Raw genomic sequence first — 18,792 nt, forward strand, 5'->3', positions numbered from 1 at the left:
GCGGTTACACTACTTTCTTTCATGTCCTCTCAGCTGGAGCTACATGTGTAGCAGGCTCTGCCTCACTGTCAAGTGGAGGTGGCTCGGAATCCTTATGCAACTTTAACCTGTCAAAATGAACGATCACTGTCCATGCTGCTAACTGAATTTCAGCCTTTACCAGTGAAGTAAGCTGCATGATGGGGTATGGACCTTCATACATAGGAGTAAACTTATTTGCCCTTCCCTTCTTAACTACTAGATCGCCCAACATCACTAAATCTCCTACCTTGTACTAGGGCATTATTGCTCTCTCATTACTCCTTGTTAAGTGACAAACCATAGCTTTTGCATTGTTTCCTCTTACTTCAAAATAGCTTTTAAACGTCGTACCAAACCTTTCACATCCGTGGATATAATACCTGGGAGCAGTTTGTCAATTTCAGAAGGTGAATTCATGGGTCGGCCATATGCTGCCTCATCAGGGGAGTATCCAGTGGCCTCATGGACATGGCTATTATATGCTGACGTGATGTATTGGACGTATTTGTCCCAATCAGAATCATTTTTATTGACATAATAAGAAAGCATACTCGTAACTGTGTGGTGGACTCACTCTAATCGTCTGCTAGCCTTAGGGTGAAAGGGGGTCGTTCTCCACTTTTTGATTTGCAGTAGTCGACAAACTTCTGTAAATAATGCTGAAATAAAGTTCATGCCTTGATCTGTAGGTACAGCTTCAGGACTTCCGTATGGTAACACCAAGTGGGTGACAAATGCTTGCGCTATGGTTTCTGCTGACATGTCCAGTATGAGGACAAGAATTAGGAATCTGAAAAAATTATCTATAATTGACAATATGTATCTGTTATTCTGTGGACTCAAAGGGAAAGGGCCGACAATATCTGCTGCTATTAAGACCCAGGAGCAAGTGGCTTCTGGCACTTGTTGTAAAGGTACCTACGTTTGAGGTGGCAATGACCTTCTAACACAGGGCAAACAATTTTGTATATACTTTTCCACATTGCCTCATGGACATGGCTATTATATGCTGACGTGATGTATTGGACGTATTTGTCCCAATCAGAATCATTTTTATTGACATAATAAGAAAGCATACTCGTAACTGTGTGGTGGACTCACTCTAATCGTCTGCTAGCCTTAGGGTGAAAGGGGGTCGTTCTCCACTTTTTGATTTGCAGTAGTCGACAAACTTCTGTAAATAATGCTGAAATAAAGTTCATGCCTTGATCTGTAGGTACAGCTTCAGGACTTCCGTATGGTAACACCAAGTGGGTGACAAATGCTTGCGCTATGGTTTCTGCTGACATGTCCAGTATGAGGACAAGAATTAGGAATCTGAAAAAATTATCTATAATTGACAATATGTATCTGTTATTCTGTGGACTCAAAGGGAAAGGGCCGACAATATCTGCTGCTATTAAGACCCAGGAGCAAGTGGCTTCTGGCACTTGTTGTAAAGGTACCTACGTTTGAGGTGGCAATGACCTTCTAACACAGGGCAAACAATTTTGTATATACTTTTCCACATTGCACCATCTGCCTTTCCAGAAATAACGGGCGGCTATCTGACAGTTGGTGGCACAAAGACCATTATGACACGGTTGCAGGCTATCATGACATTGTGCTATTACCTTAGGACGTAATTCTTTCTGGATTACTACTCGTTTACCCAGTGGGGTTTTTTGATACAAAATTCCAGGCAAAGTTTCATATGTCTGGCATTCAACATCTCTTTGCTGCGCTTCACTCAATTCTTCAATACAACTATCATTGGCAATGATTACTCTAACCTTCTGGCTTAACTCATTGGCATTTTGATGCAACTTGTCTGGATTATGTTTTACCTCATCTTCAAACTCGCTCAGTTTTAAAGCCCAAGGAGCTAACCTGCTGCTGGGATCTTTCAAACTTAACATCCACTGTAATGCGACGTGATCCGTGATGACAATAAACTTCCTCCCATACAAGTAGCATTGAAAATAGGTTACGTCAAACATGAACGCTAAAAGTTCCTTCTCAGATGTACTGTAATTCAATTCCACGTTGTTAAGCTGTAAAGATGCATAACCAATTGGTTGTTCTTCTCCATTGATTTCTTGTGACAAAATGACTCCTACAGCATAATAAGAGGCATCTACCGACAGAATAAATGCTTTTTCAGAATCTCGGTAGGCTAGAACAGGGGCTCTAGTCAAAACATGTTGAATTTGTTGCATCGTTTCATCACATTCCTTGGTCCAGGTGAAACTAACTCCCTTCTTCAATAGTTCAGTTAGGGGCTTAAAAATGGTAGCATAATTGTTCACAAAAGTCTATAATAATTTGCAAGGCCTAAGAATGACTGTAATTATTTGGTACTTGTTGGTGTTGGAAAGTCCTTTACTGCTGTGGTCAAATGGGGATCTGGTTTGACATCTTCGTCACTTATTATATGTCCTAAATATTGTACCTGCAATTGGGCAAAGTTTCTCCAGTTTCACACTCAGGTGGGCTCCTTCCAAACTTTCCAATACATCCCTCAGTCTCTCTGCCAGTTCCTTTGTGGTCTTAAAAAAATGATAATGTTGTCTAAATATACTAAACATGTCATGGGTTTCAGTCCATGCAACAAGAAGTCTACAAATCTTTGAAAAGTGGTGGGTGCATTCCTCAAACCAAATGGCATTCTTACAAATTCTTATAGTCCCATAGGTACAACGGAACAAGTTTTACGGCAATCCTGAGATACAACAGGGATCTGATAATATTCAGAGCTCAAATAAAGGGTGGTGAAAAACTTACAGCTGCCTAGTCAGTCCAAGGTTTCATAGATACACAGTAGGGGAGTATGTGTCTGGAGTAGTTACTTGGTTCACAACCCTCATATCAAAACACAGACAATAGGCTTTCTCACCATTTACTGATTTCTTTGGCACAACGACCACGGGAGACAACCACGAGCTTGAGGAAGGCTGCATAATTTTGGCATGGAAAGTTCCGAAGCATGGCCTGGCCAGCTTCGCGTAAGCAGCGTTACTTCATCAGCACATGCGGGAGGAACGTGATCGAGATTGCCCACCTCGGTGCTGACTTGCTGCTGCCAGACCATGGGACAAGAAAATTACAGGCAGCTGAAGCTGCCGGCTAATGCTTGACCATAACAAGAAAATGAAATAAACCTTTTTAAAGAAAATAAAGATAGAATCCCCTACTATCTGGCTCAACCTTACACCTTACACCCATTTTATGTGATATGTGGTTGCCTCCTCTTTTAGAGGAGTTTGTTTAGTTATGTATGTAATGTGACTACCACATCCATCACCCATTTTTTAGTTTCCTTTTTCTGAATCATTGTTTTAAACACTTAATTTTTTTACTTACCTTTTAAAGAAAATGCTTATATGTAGACTATTAAAAGATTTCAGTTTCTGATGGTTATATATGGATAAATGTGACTGTGTGGCAGAGAGTGAACTAGATTTTAGAAAATAATATTTAGTCTCTTTGTTGAGTGCCTAAACCACAAGCTCAAAGGCTGTAAAGTTGTCAATAACAGCAGTGAATAACACTTGAACATAGTATAGTATTAAACAGGTCACTACAGTCCTCATTTTGAAATTCCTTGTGGAATCATTCCAAAAAATAAAATATGAGCTGCTTCTCTTTCTCAATTTTTAGGCAACAACGAGAAATTAAGGCCTTACAGCTACGCCACATGGCAGAACTAGAGTACTTCAAACGTGTGCGGTGTTCTCGTGTGGATGATTACCCACAAGCAAGAGATCCAATGGTGTTCTATCAGCTACACCCAGGTCAGTAACACAAGTAGTTATAGTGCTTATGTAGCTCAGTATTACTCAAATGACTATTTTGCCTTTTGATACTGATTGGTAATTAAACGAGACCGCATGGTCTAAATAAATAGCCACTTCCCCATATGCCATGTGGTCGTCATGTTGGATTTTCATCATTATCCAGTGTCTAGAACTCGATATAAATTGGGTTAAGATAAATAGATTAAAACATAGCTACTTATTTTATTTACTAAATTAAATACTGAAAGCAAGATGAATTAAAGCTCTCCCCATTGAACAGTATATTAGCATCAGCCCCTAGAACAGCATTTTTCAAGAAGAGGATAAATTTTACCATAATCGATAAATGAATCCAAAGCAACCAACCAGCTGCAATAAAAGATGGTATTAATAAACCTTTGACCATGGTTTTGATGCATGTAAACCTGTCTTCAGAAATTTATGTAACCTGCAGACAGTCTAACAGTAATAACGAAGACAGTGAAACAGCAATAACTAAAATGTCATCAGATTACATGTGCAGTGAAACCCCACTCTTCGACTTTTCAAGTATCTTTACAAAAATGCTGTAAAATGTGGGAAATAACATTTCAAGCAGAAAAAGTTATGTATAGCATATCCTCTTCCATTTTTGCACTTGATGTATATGTACATAATAGGCATCAAAATAATTGTCAGGGACTTCTTTAAATAATAAAAGTTATGTGAATTTTGTAATATGTTCAGCCATTGATGTAAGTGGACCTTGTAACTGTCAGGGAAGTACAAACATGTGACAATTTTACACATCATAATCAATGTTTTTGGAAGACCTTTGTCATCTGTTACTTAAATAATGAACCACTGCCCCAGTTACATATTTTTTCATGCTTAGCATGAGTTTCAAGAATTTATTCTCATTGTGCAAATATTTATGTATTTTGTATGGTGTATGTGTATATGTTCTCTTGCCCTGTAGTTATCATTTTGAGCTTACAAAGTACTGTGTCTCCTCCATTAGGCTGCAGACAAACAAACAAACACGCTGTTTGTTAAACATAAAGAGAATACTTATATAAATATTTGCACTTGACAACAAGAATAAATTCTCCAAATGAGTCTTGCAAAACATGAAAAAATACAAATTGTGCTGTTTAAACAAAAAACGTTTCAGCAGTGCGAAGGTGTCAACGCATGAAATAGCCTCACATTTGCATTCGAGTTAATGCAATGGTTTTGCAATGATGACGACGATCACAAAGATGCACATGTGCAGTAGGGACAGTTTTATGGAACCTTTATTTGAAAAAAAACTTAGTTACTCACAGCCACTTTCCCAAGTAGAGTGTGACAGTGGCAGGAGATAAAATCATGAATTGTTCCAACTTTACAAATGCAGATCAGCTGAGTAGATCACCCTGGTGTCAAGAAACTTAACCACGTACTGTTTGTAAACACTACTTGATGACAGGTATCATTTTATTTCAGTTACGTCATATTTTTTTCACAAACAGTTTTTCATACAGCGTAAATCGTGGGAAAGTAAATTTGATGGGAGCGATGAAAAAAAGTCGTAAATGGCAGGAACATAAAACGAGGGCTATACTTTATTTCCCCCCCTTCCCCCATGAACCATGGATCTTGCCATTGGTGGGGAGGCTTCCGTGCCTCAATGATACAGATAGCGTACCGTAGCTGCAACCACAATGGAGGGGTATCTGTTGACAGGCCAGACAAACGTGTGGTTCCTGAAGAGATGCAGCAGCCTTTTCAGTAGTTGCAGGGTCAACAGTCTGGATGATTGACTGATCTGGCCTTGTAACACTAATCAAAACGGCCTTGCTGTTCTGGTACTGCAAATGGCTGAAAGCAAGGCGAAACTACAGCCGTAATTTTTTCCAAGGGCATGCAGCTTTACTGTATGGTTAAATGATGATGGCGTCCTCTTGGGTAAAATATTCCAGAGGTAAAATAGTCCCCCATTCGGATCTCCAGGTGGGGACTCCTCAAGAGGACGTCGTTATCAGGAGAAAGAAAACTGGCATTCTACAGATAGCAGCGTGGAATGTCAGATCCCTTAATCAGGCAGGTAGGTTTGAAAATTTAAAAAGGAAAATGGATAAGTTGAAGTTAGATATAGTGGGAATTAGTAAAATTCGGTGGCAGGAGGAACAAGACTTTTGGTCAGACGAATACCGGGTTATAAATACAAAATCAAATAGGGGTAATGCAGGAGCAGGTATAATAATGAATAAAAAAATAGGAGTGCGGGTAAGCTACTACAAACAGCATAGTGATCGCATTATTGTGGCCAAGATAGACACGAAGCCCACACCTACTACAGTAGTACAAGTTCATATGCCAACTAGCTCTGCAAATGACAAAGAAATTGAAGAAATGTATGAGGAGATAAAAGAAATCATTCAGGTAGTGAAAGGGGATGAAAATTTAAGTCATGGGTGACTGGAATTCAACAGTAGGAAAATTAAGAGAAGGAAACATATTAGGCGAATATGGATTGGGGCTAAGAAATGAAAGAGGAAGCCGCCTGGTACAATTTTGCACAAAGCACGACTTAATCATAGCTAACACTTGGTTCAAGAATCATGAAAGAAGGTTGTATACCTGGAAGAACCCTGGAGATACTAGAAGGCTTCAGATAGTAAGACAGAGATTTAGGACCCAGGTTTTAAACTGTGACATTTCCAGAGGCAGATGTGGACTCTGACCACAATCTATTGGTTATGAACTGTAGATTAAAACTGAAGAAATGGGAGATATGATACTGTGTGAAGGGTTTGACAGAGCACTAAAAGACCTGAGTCGAAACAAGGCACCGGTAGTAGACAACATTCCATTAGAACTACTGATAGTCTTGGGAGAGCCAGTCCTGACAAAACTCTACCACCTGGTGAGCAAGATGTATGAGACAGGCAAAATTCCCTCAGACTTCAAGAAGAATATAATAATTCCAATCCGAAAGGAAGCAGGTGTTGACAGATGTGAAAATTACCGAACTATCAGTTTAATAAGTCACAGCTGCAAACTGCTAACGTGAATTCTTTACAGACGAATGGAAAAACTGATAGAAGCCAAGCTTGGAGAAGATAAGTTTGGATTCAGTAGAAATGTTGGAACACATGAGGCAATACTGACCCTACGACTTATCTTAGAAGATAGATTAAGGAAAGGCAAACCTATGTTTCTAGCGTTTGTAGACTTAGAGAAAGCTTTTGACAATGTTGACTAGAATACTTTCTTTCAAATTCTGAAGGTGGCAGGGGTAAAATACAGGGAATGAAAGGCTATTTACCATTTTTACAGAAAGCAGATGGCAGTTATAAGAGTCGAGGGACATGAAAGGGAAGCAGTGATTGGGAAGGGAGTGAGACAGGGTTGTAGTCTCTCACCGATGTTATTCAGTCTGTATATTGAGCAAACAGTAAAGGAAACAAAAGAAAAATTCGGGGTAGGAATTAAAATCCATGGAGAAGAAATAAAAACTTTGAGGTTCGCCGATTACATTGTAATTCTGTCAGAGACAGCAAGGGACCTGCAAGAGCAGTTGAACGGAATGGACAGTGTCTTGAAAGGAGGATATAAGATGAACATCAACAAAAGCAAAATGAGGATAATGGAATGTAGTCGAATTAAGTCGGGTGATGCTGAGGGAATTAGATTAGGGAATGAGACACTTAAAGCAGTAAAGGAGTTTTGCTATTTGGGGAGCAAAATAACTGATGATGGCCAAAGTAGAGAGGATATAAGATGTAGACTGGCAATGCCAAGGAAAGCGTTTCTGAAGAAGAGAAATTTGTTAACATCGAGTATAGATTTAAGTGTCAGGAAGTCGTTTCTGAAAGTATTTGTATGGAGTGTAGCCATGTATGGAAGTGAAACATGGACGATAAATAGTTTGGACAAGAAGAGAATAGAAGCTTTCAAAATGTGATGCTACAGAAGAATGCTGAAGATTAGATGGGTAGATCACACAACTAATGAGGAGGTATTGAATAGAATTGGGGAGAAGAAGAGTTTGTGGCACAACTTGACTAGAAGAAGGGATTGGTTGGTAGGACATGTTCCGAGGCATCAAGGGATCACCAATTTAGTATTGCAGGGCAGCGTGGAGGGTAAAAATCGTAGAGGGAGACCAAGAGATGAATACACTAAGCAGATTCAGAAGGATGTAGGTTGCAGTAGGTACAGGAGATGAAGCAGCTTGCACAGGATAGAGTAGCATGGAGAGGTGCATCAAACCAGTCTCGGGACTGAAGACCACCACCACAACAACAACTACTACTACTACTACTACTACTACTACTACTACTACTTTATTTCTGAAGAAGACAGGGTTACATCCACCAAAACCATAGTTAAAGGTTGAATAAAACCATCTTTTGTTGCATCTGGCTGGCTGCTTAAGATTCATTTACTGATCTCTAATTATTACTTAGTATGTTGCTACAAAATCTGTAAGAAAGTTCTCTTTGCCAGATTTTTGTAAATGATCTTTCTTTTGGCTGGTTTTACTTGCGAAGAAAATACCCTTTGTCTGAAATCAGTGCCAGTAGTTTCTAATTTAGACTTCTCACTGCAGATTTTCCCCTTATTACTCTTATTTATTTGTGCAACCATCAGAATTCAGATTCAAAAGTTGACAACACATCTGAGACCACACTCAAGAATATTCCCTGTTGCTTTATTTTTCCTTTCGTTGTCAAGTTAAATAATCCAGACTCTTATTGGAAAGGCTTTTATTTCACTTTCAAATACTGCCGGAAAACATTCTTAGCTTAAGATCGTTCATCCGTAGTTAAAGGTTAGTGATAGACAAAGGTTACTTTTTTGTTTAAAAACTTCAGTATACCTTGATCTGCATTCTTTTTTATCGTTACTCTTACTCACTCCACACCGTTTACCTCCTAGAAAACTTCAAGATGAAAGGGAGACTGATATAAACATGGTGTGAAATGTCCTATAGAAGTGTTTGGTGGTGGTGGTGGTGGTGGAGGAGTGCATAAAACGGCATTGGTATTTAATATAAAATGCCCTGAATTCCTGAGTATGTATTAGCTGGAATTGGGTACTTTATAAAGTCTGGGCCAGAATACCAGACTTATGGATGTGTCTAAAGTGATTTCGTTTCTGTCATGCATATGACACACAGAGCGAAAAAGTTGTGTTAAAAATGCTCATATACAGACACAACATGTCCCTCTTACCAATCCCATCTTCACTGTTCTGGCAACTTCACTGCCTTGAGCTCTGATTGTAATGTGTGTACGTTGGAGAAAAGGTTTCATGGAATGAAAATTACTTTGTATGTACTGTACAGAAAGGTAAAAAAAAAAAAAAAAATAACAATAGCTGCAAATTTTCTGTATCGTGTGAGGACACTTCTGTAGTTTGGTAGGTCAGTAAATACCCATACACCAGTTGTTAAACTTATGAACGCCACTAAACGTAATGTGTGCTCTAGAAAATATATTATCCAGCACACAAACAGTAACAAGAAGCTATGGCTAAAAGAGTGTGGTATTTACCACCCATTTCACCTAAAGGCAAAAAATTGATTTAGAAACTCAAATACAATGGAGCAGGTTTATAACCATTAGAGTTGACAACACCAATCAGGTCTGATTTGGATGATGATGATGATGATGATGATGATGATTCTCCTGGATATATGTTCTGGTGGATACACAGAGTGATTATTATAAACATTTAAAAACTCCTGAAACGATGTAGATGATGCTGAGACAAGTAATTTAATGTAAGATACATAAGGCTGCGAATGTCTGGAAATACCCCAGAAGTGGACAACAGTTGTTGAACATGTGACATCACCAGATGATGTACTTTGCCACATGTGCAGTGCAGCGCAGTGCAGTGCTTGGGCTTGTTGATGCTACCCTCTGGTAAGGAGCAGTAGACTGATGACCTCAGATGTTATGTACAATAGTGCTCAGAGCCATTTGAAGCATTAAGGAGCAGTGCCGTACATTGCTCCTCTAGGCTACAAATTTTTTTTTTAATACACTTTTCTATATGCGACCTGTTGTAAATGTAGAAGTTAAAAAGCTATTGTCCTCGCTGTAACAAAGCAGAAGCTGTTCTTATTTTGTGTTTCTGTCCTTTTCTTCCTTCTGGTTTTGTTTATGTACTTCATTTAGTGAAGAAAAAGTAGATTATTTTCTGGTTGTGATGAAATTTAAAAGCCTATACTCATTTACTAGTGAAGCAATACACCAGGTTTTTGTTGTATTGTAGTTTGGTATAAACCGTTGGTAACAGTGAGATTGGTAAATAAAGTATTACACCTTTGCACTGTTCAAACACACAATTTTCTAAACAATGGGGAAAAAAACTGCTTGCACGTAGGCGCAGAGTCACACCAACGTGTGTGTCAGGGTGTTGATAACCTCAGCGTTGAACACCCATAAGTGCCAACACACACACACACACACACACACACACACACACACACACAAATACTTGGCTATGGTTGAGATGATCATGTGTGACATACCAATAGGCTAAACTCCTGCACTTGTGACAAGGTGTGTCATCTGGTGACATCACATGATGTTCAACATCTGCCATTTCACATCATTTGCAGCCCTGTGTGTTTTATATTAAATCACTTTTCCCAGCATCATCTGCATCGCTTAGGGGTTTTTTAAAACTAATAATAATCACACTTTATGTATTTTAATAGGCCTAGTAGCAACTCCTGTTTCCTCAACAAATATGGAAAGATAAAGAGAATATACAAATGCATAGTTTCTCTGTGAAATATACTGATAAAATTTTCTCAGGTTTCCAGCGATGTCAATTGGTTTAAACCACTTGACATCGCTGGAAACCTGAGAGAATTTTATTGCTAGAGAGGGAAGATCTGCATTAAAATGGCTCTCATGGTGCGCTGGGACCTGACCAGGATTAAGACTCAAATGAAGAAACTGAAAGTCCTGGCACAGTGCATGTAAGTTTCCTGCAGCTGCTGTAACAGAAAATTGGAGCGCTGTCTATCTGACATTTCTACTACAGGCCACCCCCAATCTCTGTTGTTAGCATGTGATAGCTATTTATAGTCAAAACCTAACTCTCCCTTACGTAAACTCACCATACAGTATCATATTAACAAGTCCACACAATAGTAACCATCCCTAATTATATTACACAAAAATGAATAGGTGTGCCCAAAAAAAGCAAGCTATAATTTTAAGAAATTAAAAAAAATAATAATTTGTGTAACATATTTGTTGAAACAATAGTAGATTCAGTAAAACAAAAACTTGCAGACTTGACATTTTGAATAAGCCCAAACAACCTGCTTGATAATTTTATGATCAAAAGTCGATAATTGGGCCTGTATGAGAATTTTAAACTTGGTAGGTGGAAATTTCTTTAAATATTCACCATCATCACGCATTCTTGAAATATTTCATAATTCATTCTTGATTATCTGTCCAACAAAGAACATAAATAAGTACAGTTTGATTCAACAATCTGGAGATGTTGTGGGAATTCATGAGCTGGACATTAAACATATCCTCAGTGCTTACACGAAGCTTAGGCACAGGAAAAGTTATAGGATCATCTGCTGCAGATATTGTTGTGCACATTACATTCAGGATGATAAATCCATTTTCACATTCCAGTTCAAGTAAACTCTTAAGAAAAACAGCAGTAGCAAAAAAACAGTAATTCTTGGAAAATCACCAACTAGCAGTTATCCTAAAATAATTTCTCAAATGTAGGAAATTGAAAGTTTCTCATTTATTCTGGAATCAAAATTAAACTTCACTGAACAGTTAGTATTCGTCTCAAAAGCATCTTAAATTGTGAAAATACTTACATTGATTGCTGTTTCCAGCACTTAATCTGAATCAGTCATTATTGTACTCATCCTTCAGTTTCAATTAGTCGCTTCACAGTTCCTCTCCAAAGTATGTGGTTTATCAGCAGTAAACCATCAGGAAAAGTGTCACTGCAGTTGGATCTCCTGCTGTATTCATTTTTTTTTATAACTGCTTTTTTACTCAGGCTAATACAAATGTTGTAAGTCAGACATGCACCAAATACTCCAGCCTTTCTTTATCTAATATCAATTCCTCATCATTATCCAGCTGTTGGGGTAAACTAAAAAGAAATTTCGGATGAAAGCAGCCAAGTTTGAGACTGTGAGTAAACTTGCCTCATATTTGGTGCCTGAAGGGTGGATTGCATCACTCTTTCACTAAGCTTTGCTATATTTGTTTGTAGCCAGATGATTCATCAGAGGCAGTTTGCTTTTAAAAAATCAGTGGAAGAAAGATAATCCAAATTGAATCAAATGTTTTTTATTCAGTGAACAAGAGCAATTAATTACTGGTGCCCATTCCAAAATCACAAACATGGGAGAGAACTACACTACAAATTCCCATATTTGAATCAGCATGCAATAAAGTTTAATAGGATACAAATTGAATCTCTATTATCATTTCACATAAGTGCGTAAATACAAAGCCTGAATGCATTCTAGTTGACAAGTCCTGCAACCACATAGCCAGTTGGAATAAGAGTTCAAATTGCAAACTATCAAAAATATTAAAAGTCAGAATCATTGTGAAGGGTACGAATGTTAGACTAAGTCTTCACAGATATGCTTTCGTAATACTTGTTGATCACTATATATATGTTTAGTGGCTTGAGTAATTGATTTCATGTTAATTAAAATGGCTTTCTAACCAAAACTATATATGTAGTACAAATTTGAGTTGTAATGTCTAGCAACCTCAACTACCACAGTCTGCTACCATTATTTGTTTGGATGTAGTTCAGAGCTGTGTGCCTTTACATACACCAGCCCTTTAACTAATTTTGAATAGTTGCAGCAATCAAAAAACTAATTCCAGTTTCCACAATTTTGGTCCTGCAGGTGAATACAAAGGTGCAATGAATCTGTCTTGTTGACACAGAGTTTGATGTTGGCTACTTAATTTTAATGTTGGTTGTGGAGAACATGTAGATCAATTTTACAGTCAATATCTTTTCTCCTGTATCCCACTCCACTGTTAAGGGCTGGACTACCGTAGCCACATATGAATTTGCCTGTGGGAGTTCGCAACCTCTTACAGAGCCACTCCTGTTCCTTTTTTGTGGCAACAAATGTGCACCACCTTCAGCTTGCTACCTGGCCATTTACATGGCTCCCTGTGTGCTCTTCTGTCAGCCAGCAATTTGTACAATGCCAAATGGGTGTAATCTCACCAGGCCCTGTCATCACATCGGCACTTAACTGGTAATTGTCACGTTAAATAGCATCAGCACTCTCAACATTGAAATTCAACATGTTATATCAGGTTACTGTGAGAAAAGTATATACATCGTGGCAAAATGAAGCAGTCTGACTTTTAAAGGAACAAACAAATAAGTATCCAATTCCTTAACTAAATGCGTGATCAACCATAACTAAATAGCACAACAGTTAGCACATTGGAATGCTTACAAGCCCTGAACTCAACATTGAGATTGTGGAGATGCTCTTCGCATTTATCCTTTTACTCTCACCTATTAAACAATTAAAAATAAGAGTTTATATATGTTTATTAGTTAAACCTTAAAAGAGCTTACTCAATCGAAAATTAAGGATTGTTCAGCATGTACATTTTGCACTTGTACTCACTCACAATTCACTGTTTGTCATCATCTCAGCAACAACTGCTGACATCCACCTTAGAATTCCTTAAGCACAAGCCCTTGTCTCTCTGCATTACCAGTTTGCACAGTTTTTCACCAAATTTGTGCTTCTCTCCAGCCGTTCCTCAAGGTGGATTGTCACGAGCTGTTAAAATACCATCATACCATGATTCCCCATTACCTTTGTGCAATCCATCCTCAAAATTCCAGTGATGACATCTCCTAAAGTGCAAATATATAACAATATGCAAATGTGAATTTGTAGATAAGCGAAGTAAACCTTGGGGCTATTGATTTGAAAAAATTATCGTAGCATCTTTTCCTTTTTAAGTGTAAGATTACGTTGCCACAGGAAATTTAAACTCATCTACCAATCTATATCAGACAGAATTTTTGAACCTTTTTGAGCGCACAGAATCATTGATGTCACTGCAATACTGTAGGCACAAATTGAGATGACAGTTTGCATCCCACAACAGCTTACTATTTAATTATTCTAGATACAGGTGCTAATTAACTGCAGTTCGACAGAAATTAAACAAATAAATAACACTGGCTGTATTGTAACCCACACAGAACAAATAATTAATCGAACCTTTCTCAAGCAATACCAACTCATCAACTTCTACATGATAATATATCCCCAAAAGTAATTCTCCAACACCAAAATGGCAAATCACTCATACTGAAACAACAGCAACAACAACAAAAACAGAAATACAGCACGCTGCTTGACACAAACGTCACCCAGCTGACCCCCTGTTACACAAGACAATTCCTCTCCTCTCATTTCAACGCACATGTGTCAAATCTACGTGTTGTTACATATATTACATAAATAATACAACCTAGCAATCACAGTGAAATAAAACCACACACGATTAAATAAATATAAATATCTGTAAGAAAACCGTACAGTTAAAAGGAAGTCACGCTTGATCAAGGTCCGCGTCACTTTCCATTTTTAGTAATAGTAATAATAATGCTTGAAATTAAACATTTGTCTGACATAAAAGTGTTATATACCACATATGAATAGTTCACTTGTGGACATATCACTGTAATTCGGATACATTCTGTAGTCCCAGTGGCTTCCTAGATACAGAATAGTTAAACCTATATGCATTAAGATGTGGACACTCTGACTGCAAGCAATCCATGATGTAGCTCAAAGAGCTTTATTATTTCTCAATACATATTGCTTGAAATAACAGCCGTCAGCAAGTGGGCTTGCTATGAGCCATTACTTTGTGGTGGTGGGTGGTGGTGGGTGGTGGTGGTGGTGGTGGTGGTGGGGACCATGGCATTGCTTTTCACACTATGCAGTATGCATCCAAATGTGTATATTCCACCCAGTTTTTAGTAATGGCTCTGAGCACTATGGGACTTAACATCTGAGGTCATCAGTCCCCTAGAACTTAGAACTACTTTAACCTAATCAACCTAAGGACATCGCGCCGCTCCAGACTGAAGCGCCTAGAACCGCTCGGCCACTCTGGCCGGCCTTATATTCATGCAAGTATCCAAGAGCTTTGTGATCAGAGAGTACCATTATCTTTCATCTCTGAATATACATGTGGAATGTTTGATATCCAAACATAATCACAACCTGTTTTTTCTCCAAAATACCATGCTTGCACTCATGCTTGGATATAATGTGGCTTGCAAGAGTCATGTTCTAATTCTCCTTTATACCTTCCACAACTTCCTCTAGGAATAGTTAAGTTGGAGCCATGTAACACGAACTATCAGTGGTAAGGCAGAATAGTGGTGACATCTCAGAGTAATGTAACAACCAGTTTCTGCACAGTCAATTCTTTGCTGTCCTTAAATCATACTTACATTAATCACTCCACAACCATGCTGTGTTTTTCTTAAGCAGCCTGCAGAGAGTAGCAGAGTTATGCTTCATTCATTTATGAATTTTCATTAAAAATCCCCCCCACCTTTGAATCCATTAGTTATAATAGGCCTGAGTTACTCCTGCCTATCGTAAGAGATGATTAAAAGGAGTCTAGAATGTTTTGGCCTTCTGTCATGGTCCCCTGTAAGGTATGAACTCCATTCTCCAAAATTCTTCTGAAGAACGAGCCAGTTGGGGAAGGGCACCTTACGTGATGCATCGTGTCCATTGTGCACTGAGACCTTCAGCATTCTGTATTGTCATAGCTTTGCAGTTCCGCTCATTCTCCAGCTGTTCGGTGATGACACCTTTGTGGATGCGTTTTCCTCCTCCCACTGAGCAGTGTTGTTTTCTGCACCAACAGTGATCATGGTCTTCTTTGCACCTCATATCCAGCATGATAGCCAGTCTGTTGTGGTGGGGCCACCATGTACCCAGTTGGTTGTAGCCCCCTGACAACACAGGGTGCTGATGCCTGTGCCTTTAACTCCCAGTGCATGCCAAGGAGTAGACGCCCATCTCCCTGGGGCATAGGGACTCCAAGCAATGGCCATCCTGCCAGGTGGCCGTTGCTGAGGCTGGGTATCGCCCATGGGGAGGGCCCCTGGTCGGAGTGGGTATCATCAGATGGATGACAAGCCATGAAACATACTTCATCTCTTGCTGGTGGTCCAACACCATAACACCAGCAGTCTCCAAGTGGTCAAAGTCTAACTTTAATGTGAAGAAGTATGACCCCAAATCATTCCCCTGCCTGGCCACACCATGGGAGGAATGCCAGGTTAAGGATGGCAGTGAATCTTATTTGCCCCTGTACCTCGTATGTTCGAGAGCTGATGGGGAATCCTTCAGGTTGATGAAGCCTCAGACGACTGTTGACATCCATCACATCCCAATACTTCTTGTGCCTCAACCCCCATCCATGTCAACTGCGGCGAGCAACATTCCTCTTGCTCGCCGTACTGCAGGATTCTACAGAAAGAATGGAAAATCATGGAATACAATACTCTGGACCGACTAACCTACACCGAGGCTAAGAGGAAATTTGAACAGCTCCATCCTGTGCGCATGACATCGTCTTACGCTGCCACTACAACAACGGTTCCAGTTCCCATCCGTTCAGCTATTGACAAGCCATGAAACATACTTCATCTCTTGCTGGTGGTCCAACACCATCAGTCTCTAAGTGGTCAAAATTTAACTTTAATGCGAAGAGGTATGACCCCAAATCATACAAGACTACACCCACTCTCTTGTTGGTGGGGGCACTCCTATCCCTGTTGCTCCAGTACCACCTACTTCGGGAGTAATGCCCCCAACCATCGGGGACATAAGTTCCCACTTGTCAGCCGGAGATGTGCTAGTCTGCTTTGGCTCCTCTTTCTAGGAAGGGGTCCCTTGAGTCCCACTCTTTCCAGGATCGTACCAGTGGGAAGGAGGACACCCGCCAGTGGCTGAAGCTCCCAAAGGTACCTGGTCATAGGGCTTCAAGATCCTCCTCAGTCTTGGAGACTGAATCAGGGAAGCTCTCTCAGCCAGAGAAACCCAAGGAGCAGCGAGAGAAATCTAAAAAGAAGAGCCCCAATAACAAGGAAATTGTGGTGGCACTCCCACCACCGCTACCTACTAGCTTTACATCTGAGGATGAGGTGGAGATTCTGGCGTCTGCTGAGGACCTATATCTCTCTGGTGCCTCAGACACAATGGATACAGAATGCTCTGGTTATCAGTCCGTGGCAGTAGGTGACCATGAGGTGTAAACTGCCTATTTTATCACTTCATGCCTCCCAGCCTGACAATGATGTCATCCTCCTGTGGAATTGTGGCGGTTCTTTCCACCACCTGAATAACCTACAACAACTGTTAAGCTTTACACCTGCTTTCTGCATTGCCCTCCAGGAAACGTGGTTCCCGGCAATGCAGACCCCTGCCCTCTGTGGCTATAAGGGATACTACAGGAACCAAAGCGACTGTAATCGAGTGTCAGGTGGAGTTAGTGTTTGTCCTCAACTCAGTCTGTAGTGAACCTGAGCCCCTTCAAATCCCTCTTGAAGCTATGGCTGTCAGAAAAAGGATGACATGGGAAATAACCATCTACAAAGTATATCTTGCCCCAGATGGTGCAGTACACCTGAACATATTGGCTGCATTGATTCATCAACTCCCTAAACGTTTCCTGCTTTTGGGAGATTTTAGTGCCCATAACCCCTTGTAGGGTGGCACCATGCTTACTGGCCAGGGTAGAGATGTCGAAAATTTAGTCTCAACTCGACCTCTGCCTCTTAAATACTGGGGCCCCCACACATTTCAGTTTGTCTCATTATACTTATTCGGCCATTGATTTACCACTTTGCAGCCCAGGACTTCTCCCATCTGTCCACTGGACAGCCGACAATAACTTGGGTGGTAGTGATCACTTCCCCATCTTCCTGTCACTCCCCGGGCGTCATTCACCCAGAAGCCTACCCAGATAGGCATTAAACAAGACAGACTGGGAAGCTTTTACCTCTGTCATCACTGCTGAATCCCTCCCACATAGTAACATTGATGTAGTAGTTGAACAGCTCACCACAACGATCGTTTCTGTGGCGGAAAACGCGATCCCTTGTGCCTTGGGGTGCCCCCGGCGAAAGGCAGTGCATTAAGGGTTGCTGAAAATTGCTGAGGCCATTAAAGAGTGTAGGCAGGCTCTACAGCGACATAAGCACACTTAACAGCTTTTAAACAGCTCCGTGCTTGTGTTCGCCGCCTTATAAAAAGACAGAAACAGGAGTGTTGTGAGAGCTATGTCACAACCATTGGGTACAGTACGTCGCCTTCACAGGTCTGGATGAAGATCTAATGTGTTTTTGGGTACCAGACCCCCAACAGGTGTCCCCGACATTAACATCAATGGCATGTTATTTTCCGACGCGAACGCAGTTGCCGAGCACTTTGCTCAAGCCTCTGAGTCGGAAAATTACACCACAGCCTTTCGCACCCACAAATGGTGGATATAAGAGAAACTCCTCTCGTTCACTGTACACCACAGTGAACCATTTCATTTACTGAGTGTTAGCTCATCAGCGCCATTGCACTTTGCCCCGACACAGCTTCTGGGCCAGATCGGATCCACACTCAGATGCTCAAGCATCTATTGTCGGACTACTAACAAAATATCACCACCATCTTCAGTGGCATCTGGTGTGATTGCGTATTCCCATCGCAATGGTGAGGAAGCACCATCATTCCAGTGCTTACACCTGGTAAAAACCTGCTTGATGTAGGTAGCTATCGGCTCATCAGCCTCACCAATGTTCTTTGTAAGCTGGTAGAATGTGTGGTGAGTCGGAGGTTATGTTGGCTCCTGGAGCTGTGAGGCGTACTGGCTCTATGCCAGGGCAGTTGGTGCCAGGGCCGCTCTACCACTGAGAATCTAGTGTCCCT

The 18,792-nt window shown here is 40.3% G+C and overlaps 1 protein-coding gene across 3 annotated transcripts in view; it reads left to right on the forward strand.

Moving 5' to 3' along the window:
• LOC126297516 (uncharacterized) overlaps positions 1-18,792 on the forward strand; it is a 323,790-nt gene that overhangs the window by 290,043 nt on the left and 14,955 nt on the right. For all 3 annotated transcript variants that reach the window (XM_049988402.1, XM_049988404.1, XM_049988403.1), the window contains one exon: positions 3,661-3,794. In XM_049988402.1, the coding sequence (XP_049844359.1) occupies positions 3,661-3,794 (134 nt within the window). The remainder of the gene's footprint in view (positions 1-3,660; positions 3,795-18,792) is intronic.

The sequence above is a fragment of the Schistocerca gregaria genome, chromosome X (genome assembly GCF_023897955.1).
Source record: "Schistocerca gregaria isolate iqSchGreg1 chromosome X, iqSchGreg1.2, whole genome shotgun sequence".
NCBI classification, from domain to species: Eukaryota; Metazoa; Arthropoda; class Insecta; order Orthoptera; family Acrididae; genus Schistocerca; species Schistocerca gregaria.